The sequence below is a fragment of the Spermophilus citellus genome (genome assembly GCF_964194105.1).
Source record: "Spermophilus citellus genome assembly, chromosome: 18".
In the NCBI taxonomy this organism is placed as follows: Eukaryota; Metazoa; Chordata; class Mammalia; order Rodentia; family Sciuridae; genus Spermophilus; species Spermophilus citellus.
Genome location: NC_138200.1, coordinates 21,912,183 through 21,939,291, shown reverse-complemented (window position 1 = coordinate 21,939,291; position 27,109 = coordinate 21,912,183). Strand labels below are relative to the sequence as shown.

The window sequence follows — 27,109 nt, the reverse complement described above, 5'->3', positions numbered from 1 at the left end:
CACTTCATTCGTACTTGACAGGTAAATTAGCTCAGGAGTTACAGGAGGGGAACATGGAAGCCAACACGGGGGCCCAAACGCGGCCAGAAAGAGGCCGGAAAGTCTATAAAGTGTTTTGAGCGACTTGGTTGGGGCTGTCTTTCTCCTTAAAGAGGCCCTATGAAGAAAGCCCCAGAGGAGATCATAATGGTGTCTTTCACAATGGAAAGGTCAACCTACATGTGTTTATTGAGTGACTCTGTGGGCCAGCCCTCCGCCCGGCTTTGTCAGTGATTATGAGACAGACAAACCCACGGGGTACTCTTGGTAAGCAGGCTGGAATCAAAACACATGATGAAAATTAGTGAGCAGTCCTAAGCAGCAAGGCACTGTGTTGAAATGTTGGGAAAAGGTGCAGAGGGAGGAGGTGTGCTGGGGAGGCTGGGCCAGGCTTTGTGGCAGCCACGGAGAAAGAGGAGGAAGCTCCCGAGGGGGCAGAAAGAAGGTCAGGCCTCCCAAGCCTGCAGCAGGTGGGTAAAGGCCAGCTATGGTGAGGGACAGAGACCCTTGGCCCAGGTCAGCAGGGAGAAGATGTCACCACCCTCTTCACTTGGAACATAGCACCAAAACCTGTGACATGGTCCTCAAATTGACCCTCCAGGGCCTCCATCTTTCTGATCGCTGCCCTTCCTCCTGAGGGCTCTTTGAAATTTGATTAAGGTTCTGAGCACACATTTCAGAATTTCTGGATGCAATTTGGTATTATAGCAAAGAAAGCAGAGGATATTTGCTATTGCTTTAAAGAATGTTTCTTTCCCTCTTCCTCTGAGTACCTGACCCCACAATCATCGCTGGCTTTGAAATAATAGACCCATCATAATTATGAGAATTAGTCTGGAGGCTTCTGCCTTGTTTGCTCAACTGAGGTTATTAAGAGTGTTTTTTAGAGGTGGAAAGGGTGTCCGGGATCCTCTGGCAAATTCAGAAAGAGGCCTACAGGGTGGAGCCAGTCAGGTAGGGGGCTCCGATGGGGAAGGGGATGGCTGGGGTGGAAGCCCTGACTCTTCAGTCACAGCAGCCATTGATCCTTGGGACCAAGGACTGGCTTTGGGAGATGGCAGAGTTTCTTAGGGGAAGCTAGAAACCCTGACCACGTGAGAGTGAAATGTCCCAAATTTGTAGATGTTATAAACGAATTTAGCACCTGAAAATCCTGTAGGGACGGGACCTTTTTCCTAGCCCTGCAGATTACAGAAGTGGTAAAAGAGGCCCAAGGGTGGAATAGAACTTGAACTGTGTCATTTGGACAGTGGGCACTGTGCATCCCTTCCACCTCCCTGCTCCAGGTCCATTCATTGAGCTGTGGGTCCACAAGTGTCAGCCTAATACTCTCCCATTAGTCTGCTGCCCACCATGCTTCTTTCCAGAAGCTTCTGCATGCCCATGGCCAGGATCTTCTCTTGCGTAGCTTCACAGAAGCCAGATAAAGTAGATGCTGCAAGTGCCCATTGCTGCTGTCACCAGGCACCTGGCCTTGTAACGTCCCTTTGCAGGTGGTGGGGCAAGCGCAATGAAGCAGCCTGGGCAGCAGGCAGGGAAGGCCCAGTGCTCTGGAGGGTGGCTTCAGTATCCTTAGAGGGTATTAAAGAAACAGAGATAGAGTTAATGCAGAACTCTTTCTTTGACTTAATTTATTATAATGTATGTGGCTAAAATGTAGATCACACTGCTGTTTTGGATCTCCATTTTGATTCCCAAAATTGCAATCATGATAGGTGGATTATAACCGTGCTTTAACATACAGATGAGGAAATGTATTCCTGTGCCGTTTCCCCCTAAGGAGAAGTCAGAGGATAAGGGGCAGGAGTTTTGAATAACCTTGCAACATTTACTTGTCTCTCCCAGTTATGGGATAGAAATTAGCATCGCGGATCATGTGCACTGTGCGCGCAGTGCTGTTTGAATATTAGTGCACAGGGGTTTCCAAAGGGAAGGAGAAAGTGATTTTCCATATGAAAGAAAAAGTCACCAGTATCTAGCGGAGCAAAGTGGTACCGTCTTGTCAAAATTGTGACTTATTAAGTGCTAACTGTGTGTCAGGCACCTTGCTAGAGACTGGGTGCCTGGGTGCCACAGCTAACCAGGCAGACCCAAGAGTTGTTGTGGAGCTGATAGTGGGTGATGCCCACTAGGGGTGAGCCAGGGGAGAGGGATGGAGGCTTGGGGGAAGCCGTGAGCAAGGCTGGGGGGCCGTGGGTTCTGGGCTGAGGAAAAGGAACGTCCAGCAACCACTACACAGACAGAGAGCCCAGCATTCCTCCTCATTCTGGTAGTGCATGTGGGATGCCCCCAAGAACATATGTCTGGACAGAACTTTCCTTCAGGCTCAGAAACTCAGTGGAAGTACCCAGGTGGAGCCAACAGCCTGATGTACTGCCCCGGGGCCTGGACTCTGCTTTCTCCGCCAGCCACGGTCCTGGGCCAGCAGCCACGCCGCCGATCACATCCTGAGGTTCTGTTTGCACAAATTATTTCACCTGTCTCACGTGGCCCAGCTCTGGGGTGGGGATTCTGAGAGCCTTCAGCTTGCTGCAGAGTCTCTGTGCACATGACAGGCTTTGGCTGGGCAGGTGTGGACAGGGAGGAGCCTTGAGGTGGGAGGAGTTTGGGGCAGCCTTGAAAGGCTCCGGGGGACAGGTGGGGCTCCAGGGACACAGGCCAGTTCTCTTCCTCCTCCTTCTCCTTGGGCCTGAACTCTGGTGGTGAGAACTCTGCACTCTGAGAAGCTGGACAAGCAACGGGCTGAAGCCCTAGGAGAAGTGACTAGACTGGCAGAGGACAAGGAAGTGGGAACAGGTTGCACAGAGATCAGACTTCCTTTGTCATGTGTCACCTTCCTTTCTTGATGAGAGCCACTGCAGCCTCTACCCTCTCAGAGACAGGCCATCTGGACTTGGTGTTGGATCTCACACTGTTAGAAAGGGCTGATCAGTGGAGGCTCATTAAGTACCTAAAAGGAAAAGGCAACCCCCCCATCCCCCCACCCCATCTTTAGATCACACTGTTGGGAAAGGGCTGCCCAGCCCTCCCAACGCCATTCACTCAGTCACCAGTATTTACTGAGTACTCACTCAGTGCCAGGACACTAAGGGACATGGGAGCGAGAAAAATAGACCTCATTCCAACCTTTCAAGAGTGGACAGTGTCATGGGGGAAAAAAAATTAAACAGGTGATCCCACACATATGTATAGATCGGGCATCCCTTAGCTGAAAATTCAAAATCCATAATAGTCCAAAGTCTGAAACTTTGATATGATCTACACCTGACCTCATGTAACAGGCCTTAGTCAAAACAGAGGTGCTGAAATTATTGTATGAAATTATCATCAGGCTATGGGCAGAAGGTTTATGAAACATATACAGATTTCTTATTTTATCTTGTGTCCCAGCCCCAAGATATGCCATTGTATATGTGCAAATATTCCAAAACTCCAAAAAAATTATAGACCCCCAAAACACTGTTAGTCCCACGTGTTTCAGATGAGGGATACTCAACTTGTACTAAGCACAGACTCTAACAGGTGTCCTGCAGGTAAAGTTCTGGGGTGACTGAACTGAACCAACTTAGTGTGGAAGGTCAGACAACATCTCCCTAAGCAAAGTGTCACTGGAGTGGAACCTTCAAGAATAAGCAGGATGACTCAGGCTGGAGGGAGGTGGGAGATCTGAGCTGGTGTCTGAGGGGTTTGTCTTTGAAGAAGAAAGTGTGTGCTAAGATTATGAGGTGTATTGGAGATTTCCATCTGGCATGCCAATAGGGCTGGCATAAGGAGTTTAGGATGTTCTGGAAATGCCCAGGACAGACCCAGAACAGCCGAGTAGGGGGTGTGGGAGCAGCTTCCGAGCCCTCTTTAGGTGTCATTGAAGAAAGTTCCCAGGAGGGATCACAACATTGTCCCTCAAATCCTATCATAGTCCCATGTCATAGCCCTCTGTCCACAGACAGCTCTGAAGTTCTTTCTCAGTGTTGGGGTTGAGCTGTCCTGGGACAGAACATGGGCTGGCCAGGGGTTCTCTCAGGATACAGATTCCTCATGTGCAGGACTGATAGGCTGACGTGTGTAGTTGTGAGCCAGCGGACATCCAGATGAGTGGGGCACTGGGCACAGGTGTCATTCCACCAGTTATCTTCCAGATGGAGCTGGGGACATGAGGCCTGAGCTGCTGTGACCTGTCTACCCCACTTCTCCCTGCCATGCGAATCCCCTACCTTCCTCTCACGTCTTCCTTCCCCCAGGCTCTCACCGACTCACCTCAAAGTGATGTTTGGAGGACAGGTGCCTAATGAGCTGTAAGTTCAGGGCTAGAGAATGGGGGAGTGTAATGGCTTGCTTTACCTATGTAGGTTCCTGTCACAGTGGGTTGATGGCACAATGCACCATGACAATATAAATCCTACTTGGAATCTGCAGGGGAGGGACCGATCTTGGAGGGCCCAGTGTGACTCCATTGTCCCTGGCCTGTCATGCTTTATCTATGTTTTGGACCTTCTGGGTGAGCAAAAGGCACTGCACATTGGGAAACTACAAGATTTCTTTCCCCTTGTGATCTCATTTGGTTTTCATCAGGGATTGTAAAACAGGTGTCCTTATTCCCATCTGACATTGTTAGGGGCTGGGCAAAGTCAGAAACCTTTGCAAATACATAGATTAGATGTGGCAGCACCATATTGGAGCCCAGAGTTGCTTATGACAGAGCCAGGGGCTTTCCCGATTTGACCCGGCACCATTGCAGGCATAAAATGTACAAAGGTCTTACACAGGCACTACCTGTATTTCAGGAAATATGCTGATTCTTTTGTGTTAAGCACCATTATCCAATGATCCACTATTACAAACAAGAAAATTGAAGTTCAAGAAGCTTTAGCAGTTTGCTCTGATCACAGAGTTAGCTCTGGAAGAGTATAGATTCGAACTCAGATCGAACTCAGAAATCAAACAAGCCTCAGTGTTATGAGGTGTTCTAATGCCCAAACTGGTGCCTTCAGGTGGAATGAACATCTGCTTATGTGTCTCCCAGGGATTGGGGAGGGCCAGACCTTCTCTGTGCCCTTTTGGGGACTATGTGGATGCTGCTCAACTGCTTGTTGCTCCCCTCCCTCCTACACAATGAGGGCTGCTGGTTCTTTTTCACTAGTTTTAGGGAGACCTTGAAGGACACATTCTTCTTGTCTCGTCAGTTCTTTGTCACTGGTTAAAATTCCTTTGGACTTGTCTGTGGGATTCCCAGAGCCTAGAAAGTCTCCTTTGAGAACTTTGCCAATGCTTAGTACATCTGTGATCATAGGAGGAATGTCCAAACTTGATCCTCCTGCATGAAAGTGCTAGCTAGGGCAGCTAGCTCTGGAGCTAGGGCTAGTTCATTGATTGACACCTCCATTCCTCATGTAGTTTTAGAGACCTATTATGTGCTGGGGTGTAAGATGAAGAATCCATGCCTGAGTCCTATGCATTTTGAAGGCTAGAAAGAGAACTGGTGACAGAGAAGGACACAGTGCATGCTTCATCTAACCAGCAGAGCTAGCTGAGGGCCCAATAGGGATGGGATGTGGCGCTATCCCAGGTTTTAACTTGGGAGGGACATGGTCCGATTGATAGTTGAGAAAGATCACACATGTGGATACATCAGAGGAAAACAAAGTTGTCGGTCAGGAACCACCAGGAATAAATTCACACTCTTGCCAATGGCTACAAAAGGGAAATCAGTGAAAACTTTGCTAAGTGTGTAATAGTCATGTTGGCTGAAGTGCACTGCCCTTTGAGCAGCCTGAGACATCAGTCTTGTCGGGGGCACTTGAGGCTGAATCAGGAGGGCCATTCACAGGGCATCAGCTCTGGCTGCCATTTGTCAGCAGCAGGTACAAACACAGGGGACAATGGGGTGGTCTCGGCTGTCTCCTTGGCTCCTCTGCTCTGTGGCTTGAGCCAATGCTGAAGGCTTTGTCTTTTGGAGACCCACCAGCTGGGCAACAGATCTCCAGAAACATCTCTGTGCTGAGTCTGATTGGCAGAGCTGGGTAGATTTTTTTTTTTTTTACATGCCAAATAAAATATTTATTGATAAAAGGTATTGAAGAATTCGGCATTTATTCAAAATAATTTTAAATCTTGATTCAATGATGGTGTCCTTCTGATAAAGATCCTCAAATTAAAAGGGCTAGCTAAGTCCGTGTAGCTCAAAAATGGCAGTTAACTTCAGAGCTGGCAATTGACACTTGTTTTCTGCCACTGTTTACTCTTCAATAAAAAATGCATATTTACCATAGCAACCTCCTGGTCACGTGGTGCCCTATCTTACACGCTACCCTCTAAAACAGAATAGCTTCTTAAAGAAACACACACACAGCCTAATAGGCTTGCTTTTCAGATGCAAAAATGTGTTCTTTATAAGGAAGCCCTCTTCCCTGGGATTTAATGCTAATAAACGCGTCATCTTTATAGAAATCATTTCCATCCCATGTCTTAAATTTTAGGACATTCATTCTGGAAGCCTAAATAAAATTACTCTTGGAGGGACTTTTGATTATCTTGAGGGTCTGCCGATTATTTTAATACGGTTCTAAAAATATATATGTATTACATATATATATATATATATATATATATATATATATATATATATAAAATATATAAAAAGCGGCAGTCATCAGCATCATCTGGAAGGGAGTTTGGTGTAGATTCTAATGACCTGCCGCTTCATCTGTGATTAAAGATTGTCATCTATGCAAAGCTCAATTGCAGCCTGGATTGTTTTTCGCTGTGCACTTGGGAGAATTGCCTGTGTTCAAGCTTTGGAGAAACTGCTCCAACCTGGACTTCTTAGAAAGGGAACATGGACCCTCCTTCTGGGGTTTTGAATGTGTCTGAGTCCACAGAGCTGGTGACCACAAGTCTCTCTGCACCCCATGGCAACCTTGCAGACAGAATGTTACTCTGGCAGTATTCATGTGAAAGACCATTGTTAACTGGAGCTTAGCCTGTGCAGGGCACTGTGATAAGTGATTTAGGGACCTTACTGTATTCAGTTGTTTGAGGTATGGATTATGATCCATCTCTGCAGATAAGGAAACTGAATCTTGGGAAGATTATGAACTTTGCCCCGATTCTGCAACTAAGAATTGGTGGAACTTGTGCTGTTTTCTTTTTGCAGTACAGGGATCAAACTCAGGGCTTCACACATGCTAGACAAGTGCTCCACCACTGAGCGGCATCCCCAGCCTTGGAACTTGGTTTTGACTTGGGGCCTTTTGGATTGCAAAAACCTCTCCACTCATTCTGTATTTTGAATCTGTTTATCAGATTTAACTCTGGAAGTGGGGCTGAGACGGAGAAACTATTGGGGAAGGATTGAGTGAAGAGCACCTTCTGTTCCAGATATTCCCCTGAGATTCCCAGGTGGCCTTAGTGTCCATCAAATTATTCGAAACTCCCTTCCCAAGCCTGGCAGCCTCATACCCCTGGGCTGGGCTCAAGTCAGGTTCCTGTAGATGCCACAGCCCTGGGGAGGGGTGGTGTGGCTGTGTCCAAGCTGTGGTCAGTGCCCCTAGCAATGCATCTGAACTGGGCCTGGCGGATTTTTAAAATTCCTTTCAGCCACATGTAAACCAGTATGAAAAACAAGAACATATTGTAAGTCTTTTATGCTTAATGGCTTTGGGGGAAAATCCGATTGTGAAGTGAAGCAGGGCTTTCTGTGGCGAAGTGGCATTGTGACCCGAACTCAGTGGAGGAGAATTGCCCAGACCCCACGCCCCGGCCAGCCAATCCGACTGCAGCGTGTGCATGAGCCATTTCATAATTATCCATCATGAATGTCTCCGTGCTGCCTTAATAGATTATTTAAAATGGTGCATGTACCTCCCGTGCAACCCCAAGTCAGCCCCGAACCATACATACGTACAAGCTGGGAGAGGTAATTGCTTATCATGTATCTCTTTGTTCCAGACACTTTTATAAAAGAGTATGTATTATGTATGGTGTGACCTTCAAATGTCAGGAATGTGTTGTGCAATAAACTGTCAATATTTGTGGTTATAAGGTACTAGATGACTTTTACAATAATTGGAACGGCTATATTAAAAGCTTGGATCACTCAGCTGGTTAAAGAGAAAGACACAGGCCAGCGTTCATCAGGGACTTGCCTTCTGCCAACTATTAAATGAAAGATATTGCAAGGTGCTTAAGATGTCTTCTTTGTTTAAAAAAGAATATGGCAAAACATGTCTCCAGGGGAGACGTTATCTCCAAATCATCCTCTCTCCTTTCCATGTGCGCGATTCCCAGGAGAAAACTCAGCTCCACAAGTTATGGCGACTGACCAAATGCATTTTAAAAAAGATTGGTCCAGCCAGTTCTCGGTGTCATTTAGGAAAGAATTCCTGCAGTTAGATCTCCCCCGATCATCTCCCCACCCCCACTCCCACCCATCTAGGAGGGGGCTGTAAATTATCTTAAGAGGATCTTAAAAGCTATAGTTTTTTTTAAAGAAAATAAATTATGTAGAAATCTTTTGGGAATTTATGCTTTACTGAAAGTAGAGCCTTCTATAGTTTTCTCTATTTTTTTTTTCAGAGAGAAAGGAGTACTTAAATTATGAAAAAAAGAGGAAGATATAACAAATATTTTAGAATAATTATGATAGCACCTGGGTCATAGATTACCTCACAAATATGTGCTCTGGTGTGCCCTTCTATGGACTAATGTCTCTTTGTGCTTTTGTGGGCTGTCTCTTCTGGTGCCCTTTAGGCAGGAATTGAGCATATGTAGTGGCAGAAGCTGACTTATTCCACCGTGGACCTTCACGTTCTGAAGAGCTTACTCATGGCCTTGATGTTTATAGTTGCGCATTTGTATTTTCTTCCACCTAAAGAGAGAGAGAGAGAGAGAGAGAGAGAGAGAGAGAGAGAGAGAGAACTGGGACACCTCCTCCAAGAAGCCTCCCTAGACATCCCCTGCCTTCCCTACCCCGTTGCCTCAAACTCCAACCCCAAATTCTTGCACTGAGCACTCTGAAGCACTTCAGATACGTTGACTGTGTCCTAGGACCATTTCCTCCCAGGCTAATCAAAGTACCTTTCCTCTGACTGGAGCTGATCTGAGCATCTAAATTCCATTTCTCTTGCCTCCTGTGATTCTTCAGTGTATTCAAGAGAGTATTTATTGAGCACCTTCTATGAGCTGAGTACTTGCCATGTGCTAGTGATATAATATTAGACAATAATAACTGAACCCTGTTGTCTTGGAGCTCGTGGTTCCAGGGAGAAGACAGGCAGTAAGCACAATATCCAGGTCACTGCAGTCTGCAAGGGCCATATGTGCTGTCAAGGAGCCTACCAGGGAGAGAGCCGTCCTGAGAGCCAGGGACTGGGAGGTTCCTTCTGTCCAATAGGGTGGTCAGAAGTGGCCTCCTGAGCTGGTGTGTTTTGGATGACAGTCTGAATGAGAAGTCTCCTTGTGAGTTCTGGGGCAGAGAGTTCAAGAGGGGGGGCAGCAGGGGCAAGGTCCTAAACAGGGAACCAGCCTTGGGGAGCTTGTGGAGATCGGAAAGATGGAGGCCGGAGCACAGGCAGGGGAGCAGGAATGAGGTCAAAGCAATCATGGGGGCCCCTTGGAGAGGGGCTTGGGGATGTCAATGAGTTGGAGATGATTTTAAAAAGCAATGAATCCAGGAGTCCATCTGTCCCTTGAAAGAACTAGAGGCTGATCCAGGGGACAGCATTTCCCTGGGCTGTTTTGCAGATTTGTTGTTCTCTCTGCTTCTGCTCACCAAGGCCAGTTTTGTGGGTGATATTAATTGTCCTGACTCACCCTTAGTGGTGTCTGGACTGGGCTACAGCCCACTGTCCCTGACCAGGACAGAAGGAAGAGAGTTGTGCAAAGCCCAGAGAGCACATCACACCTGATGTCACAGTGGATTCCATGAATCCCACACCCTACCTGCTACAGCACTGGCTCACAGTCCCTAGGCTGCCCCTAATCAGCTCATAGCTGACCCTCAGGGCCACAAGAACCGGCAGCCTGAGGATTATAGGGGATACTGTCAACAGTAGCATCACATAATACAGAAGGAAAGAGACCCCCATGGGTGGCCCGATCACCAGCAGGAGAGTTTCATAGACTCCCCAGGCGATTAAGAAAGGGCTCTGGGCTTGGTCAAACCAGAAACACACTTGGCCCACAATGCTTGATTTTAAAGCCCTTGTGTATTTTAAGGGAAATTTAATCCATGTGTTTCTGATTCATTTTCACTTCACTCATCAAAATGTTGCTCTAGAGAAGCTATTTGAAATCCAAGTATCTTATATTTTCTGTCTTCTTAAAAAAAGAAAGTTTTAGCCTCTTAATGACCTATTTCCCCAATAGAAATCCTGTCTTGCCAAAACCAAGATAGGATTGGAGTTCTTCTCAGCTTTGAGTTTGGGGTGAAGGTGGGAAATGGTAAAACAGAACATTACACCTCTCCACCTCACGTGCTCTGGGGCCAGGCCAGTCTCCTGTTCCAAGTAACACCCAAAGAAGTAGGCTATTGCCTTCTTATAAGTGGGCATCCTTTTTTTTGAAATAACTCTCTGTTTAAACAAATAATTTCGCCAATCCATATGAATACTTAGCTGGTTAACAGGACTATATATGGCCATCATAAAACTCAGAACTCTGATGAAACAGTAGAGACAAGAAGTTAATACTGACCCAAGCCACGAGTTATGTCTTCCAAGAACAAGTAGGGTTGTTTACAGTGATGTTACAATTTTATGCATGCCATTAATTTTAAAATCATTTTTTAAAACCAAAGGAGGCCCCCTTTTTTTTTTACCTTGACCTTGAATCTTTACCACCTTGATCATTGTTTTACTAATTTTAAAGTTTTCAAATTCAGGGAAAGTGTTAAGCTTTTAAGAGAAACTATACGTCATTCCTTAGGACTTTCTCCAGGGTGTTAGTTATTTAACACCCCTGAAAAGATCTTAGCATGCTGGTACATGTGGGCAAAGACATTAAGAGAGAGGTGAAGTTTGGGGGTCTTGCTAAACAGCCCCTCCCCTCTTAATCTCCACAAATAGATTTTTCCCCCTCCATTAATGAAGTGAGAGCCGTGCTTTTGAGATCTCTTTACACAAGGTAGACTTTCAGAATTAACTGACAAGTCATCAGGGGAAACGTATTTACTGTAGAACTGGAAGTTCCACAGAAATTAAAATACCGTGGCATTTTATGCAATGAAGGAATAAACGCCCACGTGTACAGAGAGCGCCATTCCCTCGTGAGGTTGCTGGAGCGAGTCTCCATCCATTGCGTGGATTTCAGCACCACCATCACCGCCATCCATACCATCATCACCACTGTCATTTTGGTTTTAGCAGAAATATTTCCAAAATATCCTCTTGGGAGTGTGAAGGATCAGGCTGTCTAGCAGCAGGATGAAGTAAGAACTGAGAAAACAGGCACAACTTAAAATACCTGTCTTTCTTTTGTCTCACGTTGCTTCTTTGGGTCTCGGCTCTGTCTCTCATTCTGTGAAATAGGACCAGCTGGGAGATTAGGTAGAACCCAGAACCCCTCATCAGTAGGTCTACTCCTCTTAGTCAGCTCCTGACCACCTCCCCCAACAGCAGCCCTCTAAATCTCCGTGGTTTAACTTTGCCAAGATTTATTTCTCATTCATGCAACGTCTGATTTGGGTCGGCTCCCACCCATCTGGTGATTCCCCTCTCTCAATCCTTGTGCATCTGGGGAGGAAGGGGCAGAGGTGCGGGCTTGCTAAATCCTCTGCATTGTTTTCATCCGTCGGTGGAATGAGTCACCTGGTCTCCACTTAGCACAGAGGAAGTTGAGAAATGGAGGGGTCCATGGAATATTCCAGGAGTATTTATTGTCCCTTTGATGGTCATTTCTTTCCATCTCTGGAAGACTCATCTGCAGTTTCTTATTTAGTTCTGGAGTGAGGTTACTATGTGGCAGTGGGCAGAGACAGCCTGGGGTGGGCTTGGGTTCTTCCAGCATCACAGGATTACAGGAAGCCAGAGCTGTAGGCCCCTGGGTGAGAAAGGAACTAAAGGCCAGGGGAAGGGTGAAGAAACGTGCCCAAGGACAGGCAGGCTTCTCTATCCAGGAGGAAAGGACTCTACCACCCAACTCCTGGGACAGCCTTCTCAGCAAACAAGCCTATTTTAAATAAACCAAGGAAGTATGTTTAAAGATAATCTGCAGGGAAATCTGCCCTTAAGGTACAAAGGCATTTTATAAACCAAGTTTTCAAATTCTAAACATATCATATATTAATAAGGTTGAGTGTATAATGAGGCAGCCGTAAAATTCGAATCATGTTTGCGTACAGCAAGATAGCCAGTCTCAGGGATGGCGTTGAACAATTACTCCAGTATCTGGACTCTAACTTTTGTGTCTAGACTTCCACTTTGAAATGTTATTTGTTTTTCCAAGCATCTCTGTGTCTTTCCAGTACTGTCAGTTTATGGTCTACTGGATGATGATGGTTCTAAGAAGGTCCGTGGCCATCTCCCTCCACCTCCCCCCATCTCTTTCTTCAGCCCACAGCTGTGGGTCCCCCCCACCCCCCGGAAGACACAGGGAAGGTATGCTCTTTAATGTCAACTTGACCTAGGAAAACTCGCAGTTCACTTGGAGGATTCATTACAACAAGAAAATGGAAATACAGAAGGCATGGTTTCTGACCTGGAGAAGATGAAATTAGTAAGGTCTGTTGTCTGATGGCCCCTCACTCCCAAATAACATATTTGTGAAACAAAACTTGAACTGGTTTGGATCTGTCTCCTCTCTTATAGGAAATAAATAAGTCTCTGCTGGTAGGCGCAGAGAAAAGCTGGCAGAGTTGTTGCTTACCTTTTTCATTCCACTGGTCCTAGGCTGATACTGTGGGAAGAGGGCAAATGCAGTCTGGGTGTCTCTGGAATGTCACGGGTGGCACCCATACCAAGCATTCAGTGGGGTCAAGAAAGGAAACGGCATCCTCAGGAGCTATTTCCCAGCCATTTCTCCACCATGCAAACCCCAGAGTACAGCCAAGAGGAGGGTGTGTTAAGCAAAGGCCCCCTGTAGCCAAACACCCCACTGCTCGGTAGAGCGGCTCCTCCTTTCTCAGAAGAGCAGGTAGGATTAGATGGTAAGTTCAAAGCTGTCCTCTGTAGTCTACCCAACACACTTAGAGAAAGTGTCTGATAAAAGAGAAAAGAAAAACTGCAAGTTGGATAAAAGGAAATTAAAAAAAAAAAACAAACAAACAAAACTCAGACCAACGCACAAGTGGTCTGACCAAGGATCACAGAGGCACTTTTTCTCATACCTCTTCCTTTCTACCACCTGCTCCTTGGAGTGGCACCCAGGGCCAGTGACTGAGTGGTATGGCAGGCCAAGCCGTGGAAGTTGGTCTTGCAGTTTGCAAAGGGACAGACTTTTACACTCAGGTAGAGACAGCATTGGGAGCAGGGCCTCTTTCCTTCTGAATGGGGCTCTTTGGGTTCTGGGCAGGGCTGGGCCAGCACACACCCATCCAGGCACCAGATTGGACTTATACACGGGGCCTGTGAATGTGCAGTCGGGCCAGAACTTCCCCGGCCTTCACTGTACTTGGCTTCCAGCCTCTCTGGACACTTCCTGGGACCACCCACCTTCCCCTTCATCACTGCGCAGAGTTTGTTTTTCTAGGAGGATTAGTCTAAGAGTAAACTCTATAGGCCTCCTGGCCCTCCCAGAAAAAAGCCATTCCTGTGTAAAGTGAAAATTAGACTCTTAAATCTGCAAAGAAAGCTGTTTATCTTACAAATTTATTCTTTTTATTGGGCCACACATACCCAAGATAGAAAGATAAAAGGGAAACAGATACAGGCCATCACGTAGAGTGACATATACCGAGGCGCAGCTCATCCCCAACTTCTGTAAAGTCTTCCAGAGGAGCGCGTCAGTCTTGTCTCGATATTTATCTAGAATGTGCTCTGGACAAGCACTAACCAAACTCTCCAGGGGAAATATTCCCTCTGTCGGCTCTCCTTCAGCTTTTATTCAATAGCTGCCACCTTGCTGCTGTTCATAGGGCAGGGGTGGGGTGGGGAACAGGAGAAGAAGCTTCTGGGCAGAGGGGCTGGTCACAGGACAGGAGGACCTATAGGAACTTACCTTCAAAAGTCTGCACCTGCCTGCCTCTACCTAAAGCCAACATCCAGGACACTTAAGTCCTGTTAATAATTCAAACCGACAGCTGGGTGGCCTCTGAACTTAGATTGGGCACCTGAACTATGTTTTGAGTGGCACTTGGGCAGAATTTTAATGAGGATCATGGTTGTTTAAGCTGACCTCATGGTCCCAGCACAAGGAAAACTGGGTACTGCCAGGAGATAAAGGCAGCAAGCTGTGCGTTGGGCTAGGAGGAGATGGGTAGGAGGAGCTGATATTTCCCCAGTTTAAACCTTGGTTGGTTGACTTGGGATTGACAACTGTCTATTGCTCTTCTGGGCTGAGGATAAACCACCTCTAGAGCAACCCCTGGAGACTCGGCTTGCTTTCATTTAGACAACCACTAACATAGCGCTTGGTAGGGTGGTGACTGACTTTGAGTTGTGGTGACTGACTTTGAGTTTTAGACAAGGATGAGCCTCGTCCACCAAATGCATTTTGCATTTGTACAAAATGGTGGGAAAAAAATGCCTCTTCCAAATGGCTAGAAGAGTTGGGAAAATTAGGATTAAAAGTGGGGTTTTAATGAACTTTTCCAGGGTGATTATCTGGTCACACAAAGGTCCAAATTCAAAGGGTGCTCCAAGCCAAAGCTCTTCTACAGTTGTTTGGAGCAAACATTCAAATAAGAATAAAGCATGTTTGCCTTCATCTTGTTCATGGTCTATAAGTCTGTCCCTTCCGGCCGTTAGCAGAGAACACCAGGAATGGATGTTGCTGAATAGAAGCAATTTGCATTTTCCATTGCTTGGAAGGTACAAATTTTATTTATTCTCATCTCTGCAGAACTCACAGATCTGCTCATTATCTCAGAAGGTCCCCTTGTTCCCATAGTGGGATTTACCACAAGGCCTAGAGGGTGGACCAGAATCTGCGGCAAGGACCCTGCGAGCCCCCGGAGCTTGGATTCTGGGCCAGGCCTTCAGCTTCCAGCTCTGTGGGGAGGCCCATGAATCAGGAAGGAGTCCAGAGAGGGCTCCCTTGCCCCCCCTCCTCAGGGAGCAGATTCCAAACTCCCGTCCTGCTCCCCGGATGTCGCCTGAGCGGCAGTGTGATGTGAGGCCTTGCGTATTGTAGCAACATATCCTCCAACCACCAGATATTTTCACAGTTTTATTTACTATTATGTCCCATCATTTCTGTGCAGAAGGCAGCCGTATGTAAATTTTATTCCATTTTCTAATGGTTTGGGTTACATAACAAATAACAGCAGGAAGGAAAATTTGTATTGATACTTTACAGAGGAACTTCTCAAGTCACTGCATGGAGATTTAAATGCAGGGCTCTAAGTTTATGGGAGTTTTGCAGCTGAGTTTCTGCACATGACTTCGAATATGCCACTATATGTTTATCATGGGCTAATTGTGGAACCGCATTTCCATACTTTTTCTTCTCCCTTTCATGCGATTACACCAGCCAGCAATGGATACAAGACTCTACAAGGAAGAAATGATCGGTTTTGGATAATTTTCTTTCCTGTCCCAAAATAGCTGTATGTCTGCATGTCTTAGGGAATCAGCTGAGACCCTTTCTTTCTCTCTTTCTTTTTTTCTTTCTTTCTTTCTTGGTTGCCAGCTATAATGCAAATCTGATTTCGATCCTATAGTGAACTCTCCAGCTAGCCCATATTATAAATTAATCAGATTCCACAAACACCCACATTTTTAAACTTTTGGAAAAAAAATATTTAATAGGAACTAAGCAAAAGAAGAAATCAAACCAGCTGCTGACACAGCTGTTTCTTCTCTTGTTTAATTCAGTTCGATATAAAGGTACCATATGCTGCTTAAAATGATGATAGGAAAGATGAAATAATTTAAGAGAATAACAAGAAAATACATGAATTGTCAGCATTCTGTCAGATTTAAAGAATGAAATAGACAGGTGTAGTATTGACATGTTTAACTTTGTGTGGTGTTAGCAGTTTTGGTGTGAACAACTTCTGACATGTGCTGAAGTGATGTGAGAATCCTTCTCCTCCACTGCAGACATTGGCGAGGAGGCTGGGAGATCCACCGGCGTCCAGCAACCGGCGCTGCTTCGCGACAGGAGCCTGGGCTCGGCCATGAAGGACTGTCCGTACTGCGGGAAAACTTTCCGGACATCCCACCACCTTAAGGTCCACCTGAGGATACACACAGGTGAGAGATCTGGGCGCAGCTGGGGGCACAGTGCCGAGGAGGAGGTGTAACCACCCCCCATCCTCGCCTGGCCGTGTTTCTGGCCCAGGTCCACAACTGTGTCAGTCACTAACACTGGAACGTCCTCAACTGGCCTGTCTGCGTGGCACTGGGTGGGTCAGTGATGACCTGAATTTCCTGATTTGGTGCTTAACGATCATCTCACCAAATGACACCCCCTCATGCGTTCCCAGTCTGGGCTATTGATGTTTTGTCTGAGCTGATGGTGTTCTTCTTTGAAGTAGAGCCTCCTGACACCCATATTCGAACCAGGAGTCTTTGGGGTGGAAGTGGTGGGACCCACCCAGCTTGCCTCTCTTAAGTTCAAAAAGGATTAAGGAGCTCCTTTGGCCCAATCTGGTTATAAGGCCATAGTTGGGGTAGACAGAGAGAGAGTGTCAGTCTTCTCAGGCTACATGAAGTGGAGGTTGGGGGGCTCCCTGCTCTGTCTCCTTAAAGAAAACATCAAGACGCTCTTAACCAAGCAGAGGGAAATGGTTACCGGACTGCTCTGGCGACTTCTCTTGTTTCGGCATCCTACTGGCCCCCTGCCGTGAGGACTTTTCTTCTGCTTTCTTCCTGGACCCTCAGCTGTTATCCTTTTTAGCTTTTCTGCTAGTTGTTTGTACGTGGCCAATATTTAAAAAAAAAAAAATCTATCTGAGATATGGACACCTCCATTTTCTTTGATTTTTCTCCTGACACTTTATCTATTGGAGTATGAGCTGCTTCAGAGGATAGACAAATATGCCATCTATTTTCAAAAATAATTGTGGTCTATTTCCCAAGGAATCAATAATGCTCAGGGTTGAGCAGGGATATCAAATACATTCGGGCCTTGTCTGCATCGTGTGGTTAAAGACGAAGAGCCCCCTCCCATGGAACCCCACCTGGTGCCCACAAATCTCCCTGCCACCAAGAGGAGCTCTGGGGACAGGTGACATTGTGCCACAGACGGCCTTCTCATTGATAGCCTCGTCCCTGCCCCTGCCTGTCCTGGAGCATGCCTCTCATAGCATCATCCCAGGCCCCCAGAAGGATGTCTTAAAAGTATGTACTAGGTCCCTCTTCTCTCCCAGAAGTCCCCTGTGATCTGCCCCCATCCTGGACCGTTTTCCATCCTCATCCTCTTTCTGAGATACCCTCTTCCTGTTCCTCTAGTGCAGAATGCTTGTCCCTGCTATAGATCCTTTGTACCACCAGTTTCTACATGGAACATTGTTCCTCCGTGTGGTCTCTGGGGGCTTTGCTTCTCTGTGATCCATTCAAAGACACCATCCCTGACTTCCCTGTCTAAAATATCCCTCACACACCCTGCCTTATATTTTTCTTCATAAATGAATACATTCTGATCTGATCTTGCTCGGTTTAATTTTCGTTTCCTAATGCGCTGTTGGTCTCCCATCCAGCAAAACCTACGATTTATGAGGGTGGCAGTCTTGTCCACCTTTTTAATTGATATCCTTTCTGTAAACTCCGGGGCCTACAAGAGCTCCTCACACCTAGTAGGGGCCCAGTGAGTCTATTTGAAAGGTTGATTGACAGAACCCAGCCTGGAGTGAGTGAGTGGCCCTCCTCCCACCCTCCCTGCAAGGTGACATTGGGTCAAGTGCAGGAGGGAATGTGGTTCATCTTGCAGGGAGCACGTGAACCCATCAGAAACCACAATGACAGTCAGACTGAAGTGCTGGATCCCGGGGGCGGGGGGGGGGGGATGGAATGGAAGACCTCCCACCCCCCACAGTTCAGGGAGAGGTCTCTTCTGACAGACCAACAATGCATTCGCACATTTTATTGTCTGTTCATGCACTAGAGTATGAGCTCCGTGGGAGCAAAGGCTTTTGTCTGTTTGTCCATCCATGTCTTCAATACCTACGATAGAACCAGGCTCATGGAAGTCACTCAGGAAGTATTTGCTGAATGAATGAACCAGTAAGGGAGTTAGTGAAAGGAGCCAGGCTCAAGGCGGGCCATCTGGGACACCTTGTTTTTCATGCCAATGTCTATTTCTTTTCCTACTCAGGTTGGAGCTGGGGGCTCCTTCAATTGTGTAGCTCTGAGACCCACAGACCACAGCACAGGGATGATGTCTGCAGGGTACCCACTTTCTGCAGGACAGTGGAAACGAGGCCAGGTGCATCTTATGCTTCTATCCCATATGAATTCAGCACCCTGGGCTGGGTTTGCCGGGTGGGTGATAGGTCACCTTGGGTGAGGCTGGCCTTGCAAGGGAGAGTAGATCAGCAAAGCAAAAGGCTCCTCAGTGCCTCTCAAAGAGGAGCATCTCCGACTCTGTGGGCCCCATCCCCATCAACCTGCCCGGGGAGAGTAGACACTCCACAGAGTGCATCTGGGAATGTTAGGAACAAAGCGGCCAGAAGTCTGGTGAGCCCAGATGGAAGCGAACGGATATTGGGCTATTGCTTTCTGCCATTTTAAACCTGGAGGAAGATCCCTTTTCCAAACCTCTGCCTCGCAAACTTCTGAAGTTTGTGACCAGTCGTCTTAGGAGACGCTGAGAGGTATTCCAGAAACTTCCTTAGAATAAGGGAGAAAATGAAAGAAGCCATGGAAACATCACATCTCCACCAACGGCAACCCCCTCGGAAATAGCATTTGCCTTGTTTAAAAAGCAGAATGGTAACCAGATAAAGATCAATTTCCTTTTTATCTAAGAACAAAGAAGTTGGAAAATGCTTACACTTGTGCATTTGAATAGAACAGAAAGTGTTCCATGTTATAAATCACCGAAGTAAACATCCATTATGACAATGTAAAAGTGTAGATTACACAAGTAATTAAAAATCAAAATCAAGTTATTTGTTAATAAATGATTTCCTGGGGCTCCATTGGTTGAGATGCCCCCAACTGCCTTCCCCCTCTGCTCCTTGTGTTTTCGTAATTTCCAAGTGACATGGGCAGCAGACAGAAGTCTAGGAAGAAAAATACACATTCTCCGAAATGTCATCTTCTAAAGTTTTCCTATCGTGGGCTCAGAGGAGGGCATTTAAAAAATCCAACCTGTAATAAATACATTTTAATTGGTTGGGCTATAAGAGGTCCCATTCTCTGTATTTTTCTGTCACACTCCATCCTTATTAGAAGTCTTGATCGCATGACATCAACTGATAAAAACCATTTTCCTTTCTTTTCTCCACTGCATTAACTTAATTACTGCTCTTCTTCTCCCAGCACCTGTTTATTAGAGGCGCTGAGTACATTCACTAGTCAGATTGCTGTGAACACCTGCGGGGTGGGGACAGCCTGCATGTAGCTAGGATGTTTCTGCTGTCCCCTGGCTTTAGCCAGATCTGTGAAGGGCATAGGGGAGGCACCTGCAGGACCCCGGGAATCCCTAACACCTGACTAATCCTAGAGGCTCCCCCTCAGTTGGGCAGCTGAGGGGAAACTAACCCTCTCTTCTCTCGTAAACATTACCCTGGGCTGATTAGGACCAGATCACTGGGCACAGGCAATGTCTCTTCTAGAGCCCAAGAGCTGTGATTCGAATTCAAAGGCAGTCAGTGCAGGGTACAAAGGAGTTTGTGTCAGGGTTGTCCAGAGAATCAGAACCCCCAGGAGATTGGGCAGCCATGTCACAGAATGACACTCAGTTATGACAGATGGAAGGTACACATTATCATGGAGCCCGAAACTCCTATCACCTCCTGACATCATCTCTTCCTAGCACAAATCCTATGTGTTTGTGGGGATGCTGGTGTAAAAAACCTACTGCACTCCCAGTTGCATAAATGTATAGCATATCCAATTACGTATAGTACATAATTTTTGATCATGGTAACAGGCTACCCTGTAACTAGTTTATGCATTTCCTATACTTTATTTTTATTGTTATTTTAGAATGTAATCCTACTTACAAAAAAATTTACTGTAAAATAGTATGTGATATCATGATGGCAGCAACCCCATACACCTTGTATGTACTATAGCTTGACTACATAAAAAGGCTAGGTCAAGTGATTGACCTGTACCATCTAGGCTTGTGCAAGTTCACTCTGTGATGTTTTGCACAAGGATGAAACTGCCTAGTGACACATCTGTCAGAATGTGTCTTTGTTGTGAAGCGGCACATGACTCTGTGTGTTTATACATAACATTTTTGATAAGAAACTGGCTCATGCCATTGTGGAGGCTAAGTCTCAAGATGTGCCGTTGGCAGGCTGGGGGCCCAGGAGAGCCAGCGGTGTAAGTTTCATACTGAGTCAGGGTCAAATGCAGAAGACTGATGCCCAGCTCAAAAACAGTCAGGCACATTCCCTATTCCTCAGCCTTCTGTTCCATCCAGCCCTTCCATCAACAGATTGGAGGAGGCCCACGCACCTTCGGGAAGCCACTCACTGGTTCAGGTGTTAATCTCATTCAGAAACACCCTCACACACATCCTCAGCATCACCTTTATCCAAATATTTAGCTACCCCGGGGTCCCACTCAGGTGGACACACACAATTAACTATCATAAGCATGCAGAGGCAAACATTTAGTCAAAATATGCAGCTCGAGACAGCGTTGTCCCAAGCTCTCTCTCAAGGTTAGCCAATTATCTCATTATTGCCTGCCCACAAATGCACTACCCAGTGTCCCCTTCTCCGGCCCCAACTCGGGGAGGTGAATGCTTAGGGATATTCTGGAGGTGGTCAGGAGGCAGGCAGGTGTTCCTGGAAGACTCGAGCGTGTATTTTCCCCCCAAACCCCCTGAGATACTCTAGGCTGGATCCACTCAGGTGACCCACCGGTGTGAGGGTTTCCCAGGAGAGTGCTGTGGTCTCAGGAATGACCATTATAGAGAAATGTAATAATCATCCTCACTCATGATGACTCAGAGGCCCTAAAGTTCAGCATCTAATTAAAAATAAATCTCATTACTTTTTTCCCCCCTTTCAAATTATGCGGGTGGCTTATTAATCTGGTTTTGATGTGCTGCACACACTGGTCTAGCCCTGACTTGGGAACCACTTTATGAGAATGGAACCGCACAGGGTGGTTTTCCTGGGGTATCAGCCACGGTCGGGGGCTTGGCCTGGGGCTGAAAGGCATGCCTGGCACTACCCATTCCCCAGGGGCTGCCTTGGTGATGTCGCAGCAGGGTGCTGGCTGAGTGGGACACAGGGAGATGTCTTCCTGGCCTTGCTGGCTTTCCTGCCACCGAGCATGGGATTTCCCTTCTATGTGGGACCAAAGAGAGTGGTAGAAGTGAGAGATTTCTCCCCTGAAGCCCTGGAGGGCTGCACCCACAGTGGGAGTTGGGGAGAGCTACATAGCAAGAGGAAACTGGCTGGCTGAATGCAGAACAATTCAGCCCATGAGGACAGGGCAGCAGGGGGCAATCATCTGCCACAGCCTCCTCTTTCCCTGCACTCCTAGGTGCAGGCGCTGAGCTGGGCTCTGCATATCAGTTTGCCCCTGATCCTTACAGAACTTCACAATGACCTCAATTCCATCCCTTGCACCATTGCAAGGGAGGACACCTAGCCTCAGAGACAGGAAGTTACCTACCCAGCGTTATCCAGTTCTGTATTACAGGTTGCAATCTGGTTGTCACCCAGAGTGCCATTCTCGTGAACCCTGCACCGTATTGATGTTGTTAACTTTTCTGGGTGAATTTCCTGCTTGCTTTAGGGAATTAATGCAACATTTCTTTAACAGCGTGTGTCCACACCATAACCAGCAGGAGAGAAGGAAGTGACTTATACTCACAAGTTGTGTTGACGCAGCCTCCAGGTGACTTAAAAGGGAAGTACTGTGCACCCCGGCTTCTACTTTACCCCTAACTCAGACTGGCCCGAGGCCAGGACTCCTTGACCTCGTGTGCCTCAGTTTCCCCACTAGCACAATGAGCTTAGGGAGGTGGCGAGGCAGGGGAACGGCCAGGGTAGTGTGTGCAGATACCCTGACCCCTGGGATGGATGGCGGGGTGGAATTTCTCCCTGTGGCATGGAGATGATCAGTTTCTTGTGCCATCCTAGAAGCTGCCTCTCCCCTCCAAAAGCTTTCCAAGCACTGACGGGCACATAAATGTGGGTGGAAATGGAAATTTTCACTAACCTCATCTAGGTGCCTTCTGTCTGAGGTATACGTACCTGCCTTCTGATGCCTCCATATTTCTTCATCTCCATACGGTAACCAGGCTGTTATAACACCTTGATCAAATATGAAAGCACACTGAATACATTTCCAAAAATGAGTTTGCTAAAACGGAAGCTCTTTCCATCTCCTTTCCCCCCAAAGAGAGGATGTGGTACTGTCCTCAGTGTGGGAACACCCACCCACAAGAGCAATGGTTTTTTTTTTTTAAATCTCCAAAAAGAAGATTTTTTTCTTTTTTGTTTTGAATCCAAGCTCCACTGTTTTTCTATTTCTAAGACAAACTGAAAGCCTATTTTGTTCCTCCACAGTCCCTCATCCTTGCTCTTCCTGCCTTAATGACATCCCAAACTTTTGTTGAAAATAATTGATTGAATTTAAATTTCCTTAAAAGTTTAAGAGGTAATGTTACAGTATAAATTTCCTACCAAACACTAAGTAGGGAAATATCCATTAGTGAAATTAACTACAGTTTCTAGGTAGCTAACAATGTGCCGTATACAGTAGGGCATGGCTAATGAACACTGCAGTGGGTGATATTTCATTATACAAATTAATGCTCACATTTTAATGGGAAAGTCACATAATGAATCTCGGCTTCAGTGACAGCAATTAGAGACACAGATTGTCCCCTTCTGGACAAGGCACTGTTTAGCAATAAGCAGCTGTGAGAAAAGTCTTCAGGTTTACAACATATATATGCTTTGGGGGAATTAGTGTACAATTTATATTAATGTACTGAAGCTTGGCTGCAAAGGCGCCACCATATTTATCTCTCCTGGTATTAACTAAGTAAAGACATGTAGGAAGACTAAATAAATATCAAATGGAGGATGCGAATACGGGAAAATACTCCGTCCCCCAACTTAAAAGTGAAAATATGTTTGGATATTTTGTTAAAAAAAGAAAGAAAGAAAACAGAAGCATGAATTACTTCTTCAAAGCTTAGTCAAGGGGTTTCCAAAGAGAATGATGTGAATCCACCTGTTATTTTCAGAGAGGAGCTGTTGGGAACTTGCTGTGAGTAGCTCCAAAAGAACTCCCCGGTACAGTGAGGACTCCTTTGGTCTCTTTCAAGTGCAAAGTGAATCTTCAGAATAATAAAAGATAGGACTTTATAAAAATTGACATAGTGAACCGACTAAACCACCTGGTTATATATTTCTAAAAATTTAGGAGTGATGGAAGAAGTTACCAATGATATTCCAAAATTGAATATCTTATACTTATACCACAGGTCAATGTGAGGCTAGCTCAAGTCAAGGTGGTGCCAATCATTTCATTAGTGCACTGGAATGATGAGCTGATTTTTTTAAAAACAAAAATTCATGAAGTCCTTCCTAGCAAAACTCTCTTTTCTGGAAATGTATTCTTTGGACCCCCATGATGTTCCTTTAAAACACTGTGAATCTCTACAGAAAGCCACCAGTGTCCTCATTGGCTACTTCCAGTGGGTGAGGGGCCCCTCCTGCACATCCTTGTCCCAGGCACAAATTTCAAACTGGCTGCATGGTCCAGACCTAGACTGCAACATACGACACTATGGTCTTCTCAGTGTTTAAAAAGTTTCAAAGTAGTCACCAATATATAAACATTGAGATGCCATATATAGAAATCTGAAAGTGAGGATTTCCTAGAGAATTGGCGATCCAGGTGCCCACAGCTGGTTAGAAGCCAGTGGTGACTGCTCTCCAGGAGAACCCTTCGGCCCCCTCCCCACTGTTCCCTGTACTCTACCTGACTCTGAAGGCACATGAGTGTGTGGCTCCTTCAACAGGCAGGCGCAGAGATGGCAAATCCCAGACTGCATGGAGGTGACTGACAGAGGGCTCATGACCCCCTGGAAAGCTTGAGGCAATCTGAGGGACCCCCCAGGAGATTGGACTCATTTATGGCCTAAGTGGCCAATCATTCAAATAGACAGAGCTGCTGGCAGGGCCCGGAGTAGCCTGTGCCACAAGGCTGCACAGGGAATGCCTGTCCAAGTCTCGGGCAGAGTCCAGTCAGCTGGGAGGGGACCGGGCAGGCCCGATGCCTGATTCCTTGCAGAAGTCTGGTCATGTCTGCAACCTGGGATTTGTCAGTCAGCCCAGAGCGCTTGGGTTGAAGAATGGGTCCAGATGCGGTGGTTTGACTGTGAAGCAGCTCAGCACAGGTGGACTCAGCATTTGTCTGTGCTGGCCAAATGGAGGAGCAGCCCTTGACCACACCTCCGAGTCTGCTGAGTGTGCTGAGAGGTCCCTCCTCTCAGTAGTTACTGCACCCCATCTAGGCCAATGTTGTGAGAAGTTTGCCTCCTGAGCACTCTGAAATGTGTCCTTGGGGGAAAGAGGCTTGGGAAACAGCTGGGATTTTTTTCAGTGGCACATTAAGCCCTTGGGCTGTGTAGGATTCTCTGGAGGGCAAGCCTACCCTAGGCGACTTTGATCCCTTGTGTTTGCCATGGCCAGAACCACACGCTGGCTGGCAGGAGCTAGCTTTCATCTTAAAAGCATTTTCCTGTGCCCCTTGGCTGGAGAGGAAGCCCAGGAAAGCTGCAGGGCAGAGCGTGGGGATGGTTATACCCATCCTTTGGGGATTACAGAAAGAAATTAAAATTGAGGTGCTTTTTCTTTCTTTGTAACACAAGTCCAAAGGGTTCATCCCATGGAATGTCACTCTGAAGCATTTATTTGGGGAACTGGGTTGAGAGAAAGCAGTCACCCAAGCCAAGGCCTTTAGGAGCTAGGCAGGAGATGGAACTGCACGGACAGAGGGGCTCTTCCATCTACAGGCTCAGAGAAAGGGTGGCTGGATGGAGGGCTTTCAGAGCCCGTACTTGTCACCTGCAGCCAGAGAAACCCATGAGCGTTCACGAAGCAGCCCTCATCCGCCAGGGCCTGAGCCCAAGGAGACCCCCAATGCTCAGATGAAGGGTTCTGATTTCAGCAATGGCCTTTCTCTGGGGCAGGGGAGGCCAAGTTCATCCTTTGAACTTTAAGGATCAGGAGGTTGAGTGAAGAGATGTGTGTGTGTGTGTGTGTGTGTGTGTGTGTGTGTGTGTGTTTCCCTTGCTTTAATAGCCACATGATTGGTCTTCTCTGAGAGCTGTGAGTTGCTATGCTTCTTCCCTCAGTTTCCAGTGCTATGAACAGTGCTTGAGAGGTAGGCAGTGCTTATTCACCCACTGGTTTATTCAATCAAACTATGTGAGTCTGTGTGTTGAAGGGTGTGTAGTTGCAAACATGTACATGCAAAATCTCTGGCCCATTCAGGAGACTTGATTTAGTTCTTCCCATGAGTTTGGAGTGGGGATGAGGCCTCAGAGAATACAAGCTCTAACATCTCACATTATAAGAACCTGTAATGAGCCAAGGCTATGTCCTATGGAGGTCAGAGTAGCATGGGGTATCCAGTCCCCAATAAGGACTCTTCAGATACCTCCTGGGGTCTAGATTGTTTTCCCTGCTAAGCCAGGCCACAGAACGCCTATCAAAGTGTGCTTCCCAGGGAGGCTCAATACAATGGTCCCTCATCCAAGCTCCAAAGAGGGTCACCTGAGTTTGGAAAAATCCCCAAACCCCATGTGCACCTTTGACCAATTAACTCAGAATTGGAAGATGGGATCACATATCAGTGCTTTTTAAAGCTTCCCAGACAATTCTAGATTGTTTTTGCAAAGTGTAGTCTTTACAGTATCTGCATCTGAATCATGAGGGACACTTGTTTTAAATACCAGATTTTGCCCCCAACTTCAGACCTAAGAAGCCAGCATTGCTACATACTAGGACTCAGAACTTGTGTACTAACAAGCTCCACTGCTTGTTTGCATGAATTATGTGCTATGAGAACCCCACTGCACTGTGCATTTCAAATGTGTGACCCTGGGAAATATACATACGACATCCTCTGTGCATCCCTGTGGTCCCCACCACAAAAGTCAGCCCCCCACCCACCTCAGGTCTAGAGGTCAAAGTTTACATTCTCCCTCGTTAGCTCCTGCTAATGAAGGCCCATGCTTTCTCTACAGTCTCACTGCCAGATGCACTTAATCATTTCCAGGTGCATTTCTGAAATGCAACCTGAGTCACCCCAGTACCTGTGGGCCTCACCTCTGCTGGCTCTCACTTACTAGGCCCTCTCACAGGGTCTGCACTAACCCACGGGAGCCCCGTGCCCACACCCTAAGCTTCAGGGGCCTGCCTTCGCTGCACCTGGTCACTGGACTTTCAAGTAAGCTGAATCAGTTGGGACATTAGCTGCCCAGAAGTGCTTTACCCCAGTGGTGACTTCCTGACCTGCAGTAGACTGTCCAAATAGCAGTGGCTGAAGTATGTCTGAGTCTAACATGGGGATCAACTTCAAGAAGTGGGAAACTGGTACTTGAAACCATTTGTACCTTCACCTCAAAAAGAATAGAGGTCCCTAGATCCACGTCATTGGTTTAGCCAGAGATGACTGTGACCTTTACATTTATGATTATAGAAGTAGATGCTCAGATGGGTCCCCTCCCCAGACCCAAAGGGTATCTCTTAAGACATGTCCAGGGGAGCTATCAGCAGCTTGTAGGCACAAATAAGGGACTGTCGGCCCCCTCATTTTGA

General features: G+C 46.7%; 1 protein-coding gene across 9 annotated transcripts in view; it reads left to right on the top strand.

Moving 5' to 3' along the window:
* The window catches only part of ZNF536 (zinc finger protein 536), a 437,649-nt gene that overhangs the window by 254,709 nt on the left and 155,831 nt on the right, over positions 1 to 27,109 (top strand). For 7 of the 9 annotated variants that reach the window (XM_081275613.1, XM_081275615.1, XM_081275611.1 and 4 more), the window contains 2 exons: positions 16,233 to 16,385; positions 22,089 to 22,176. In XM_081275613.1, coding sequence (XP_081131739.1) covers positions 16,233 to 16,385; positions 22,089 to 22,176 — 241 coding nt within the window. The remainder of the gene's footprint in view (positions 1 to 16,232; positions 16,386 to 22,088; positions 22,177 to 27,109) is intronic. The other 2 variants (XM_081275616.1, XM_081275617.1) reach the window with 2 other exon arrangements.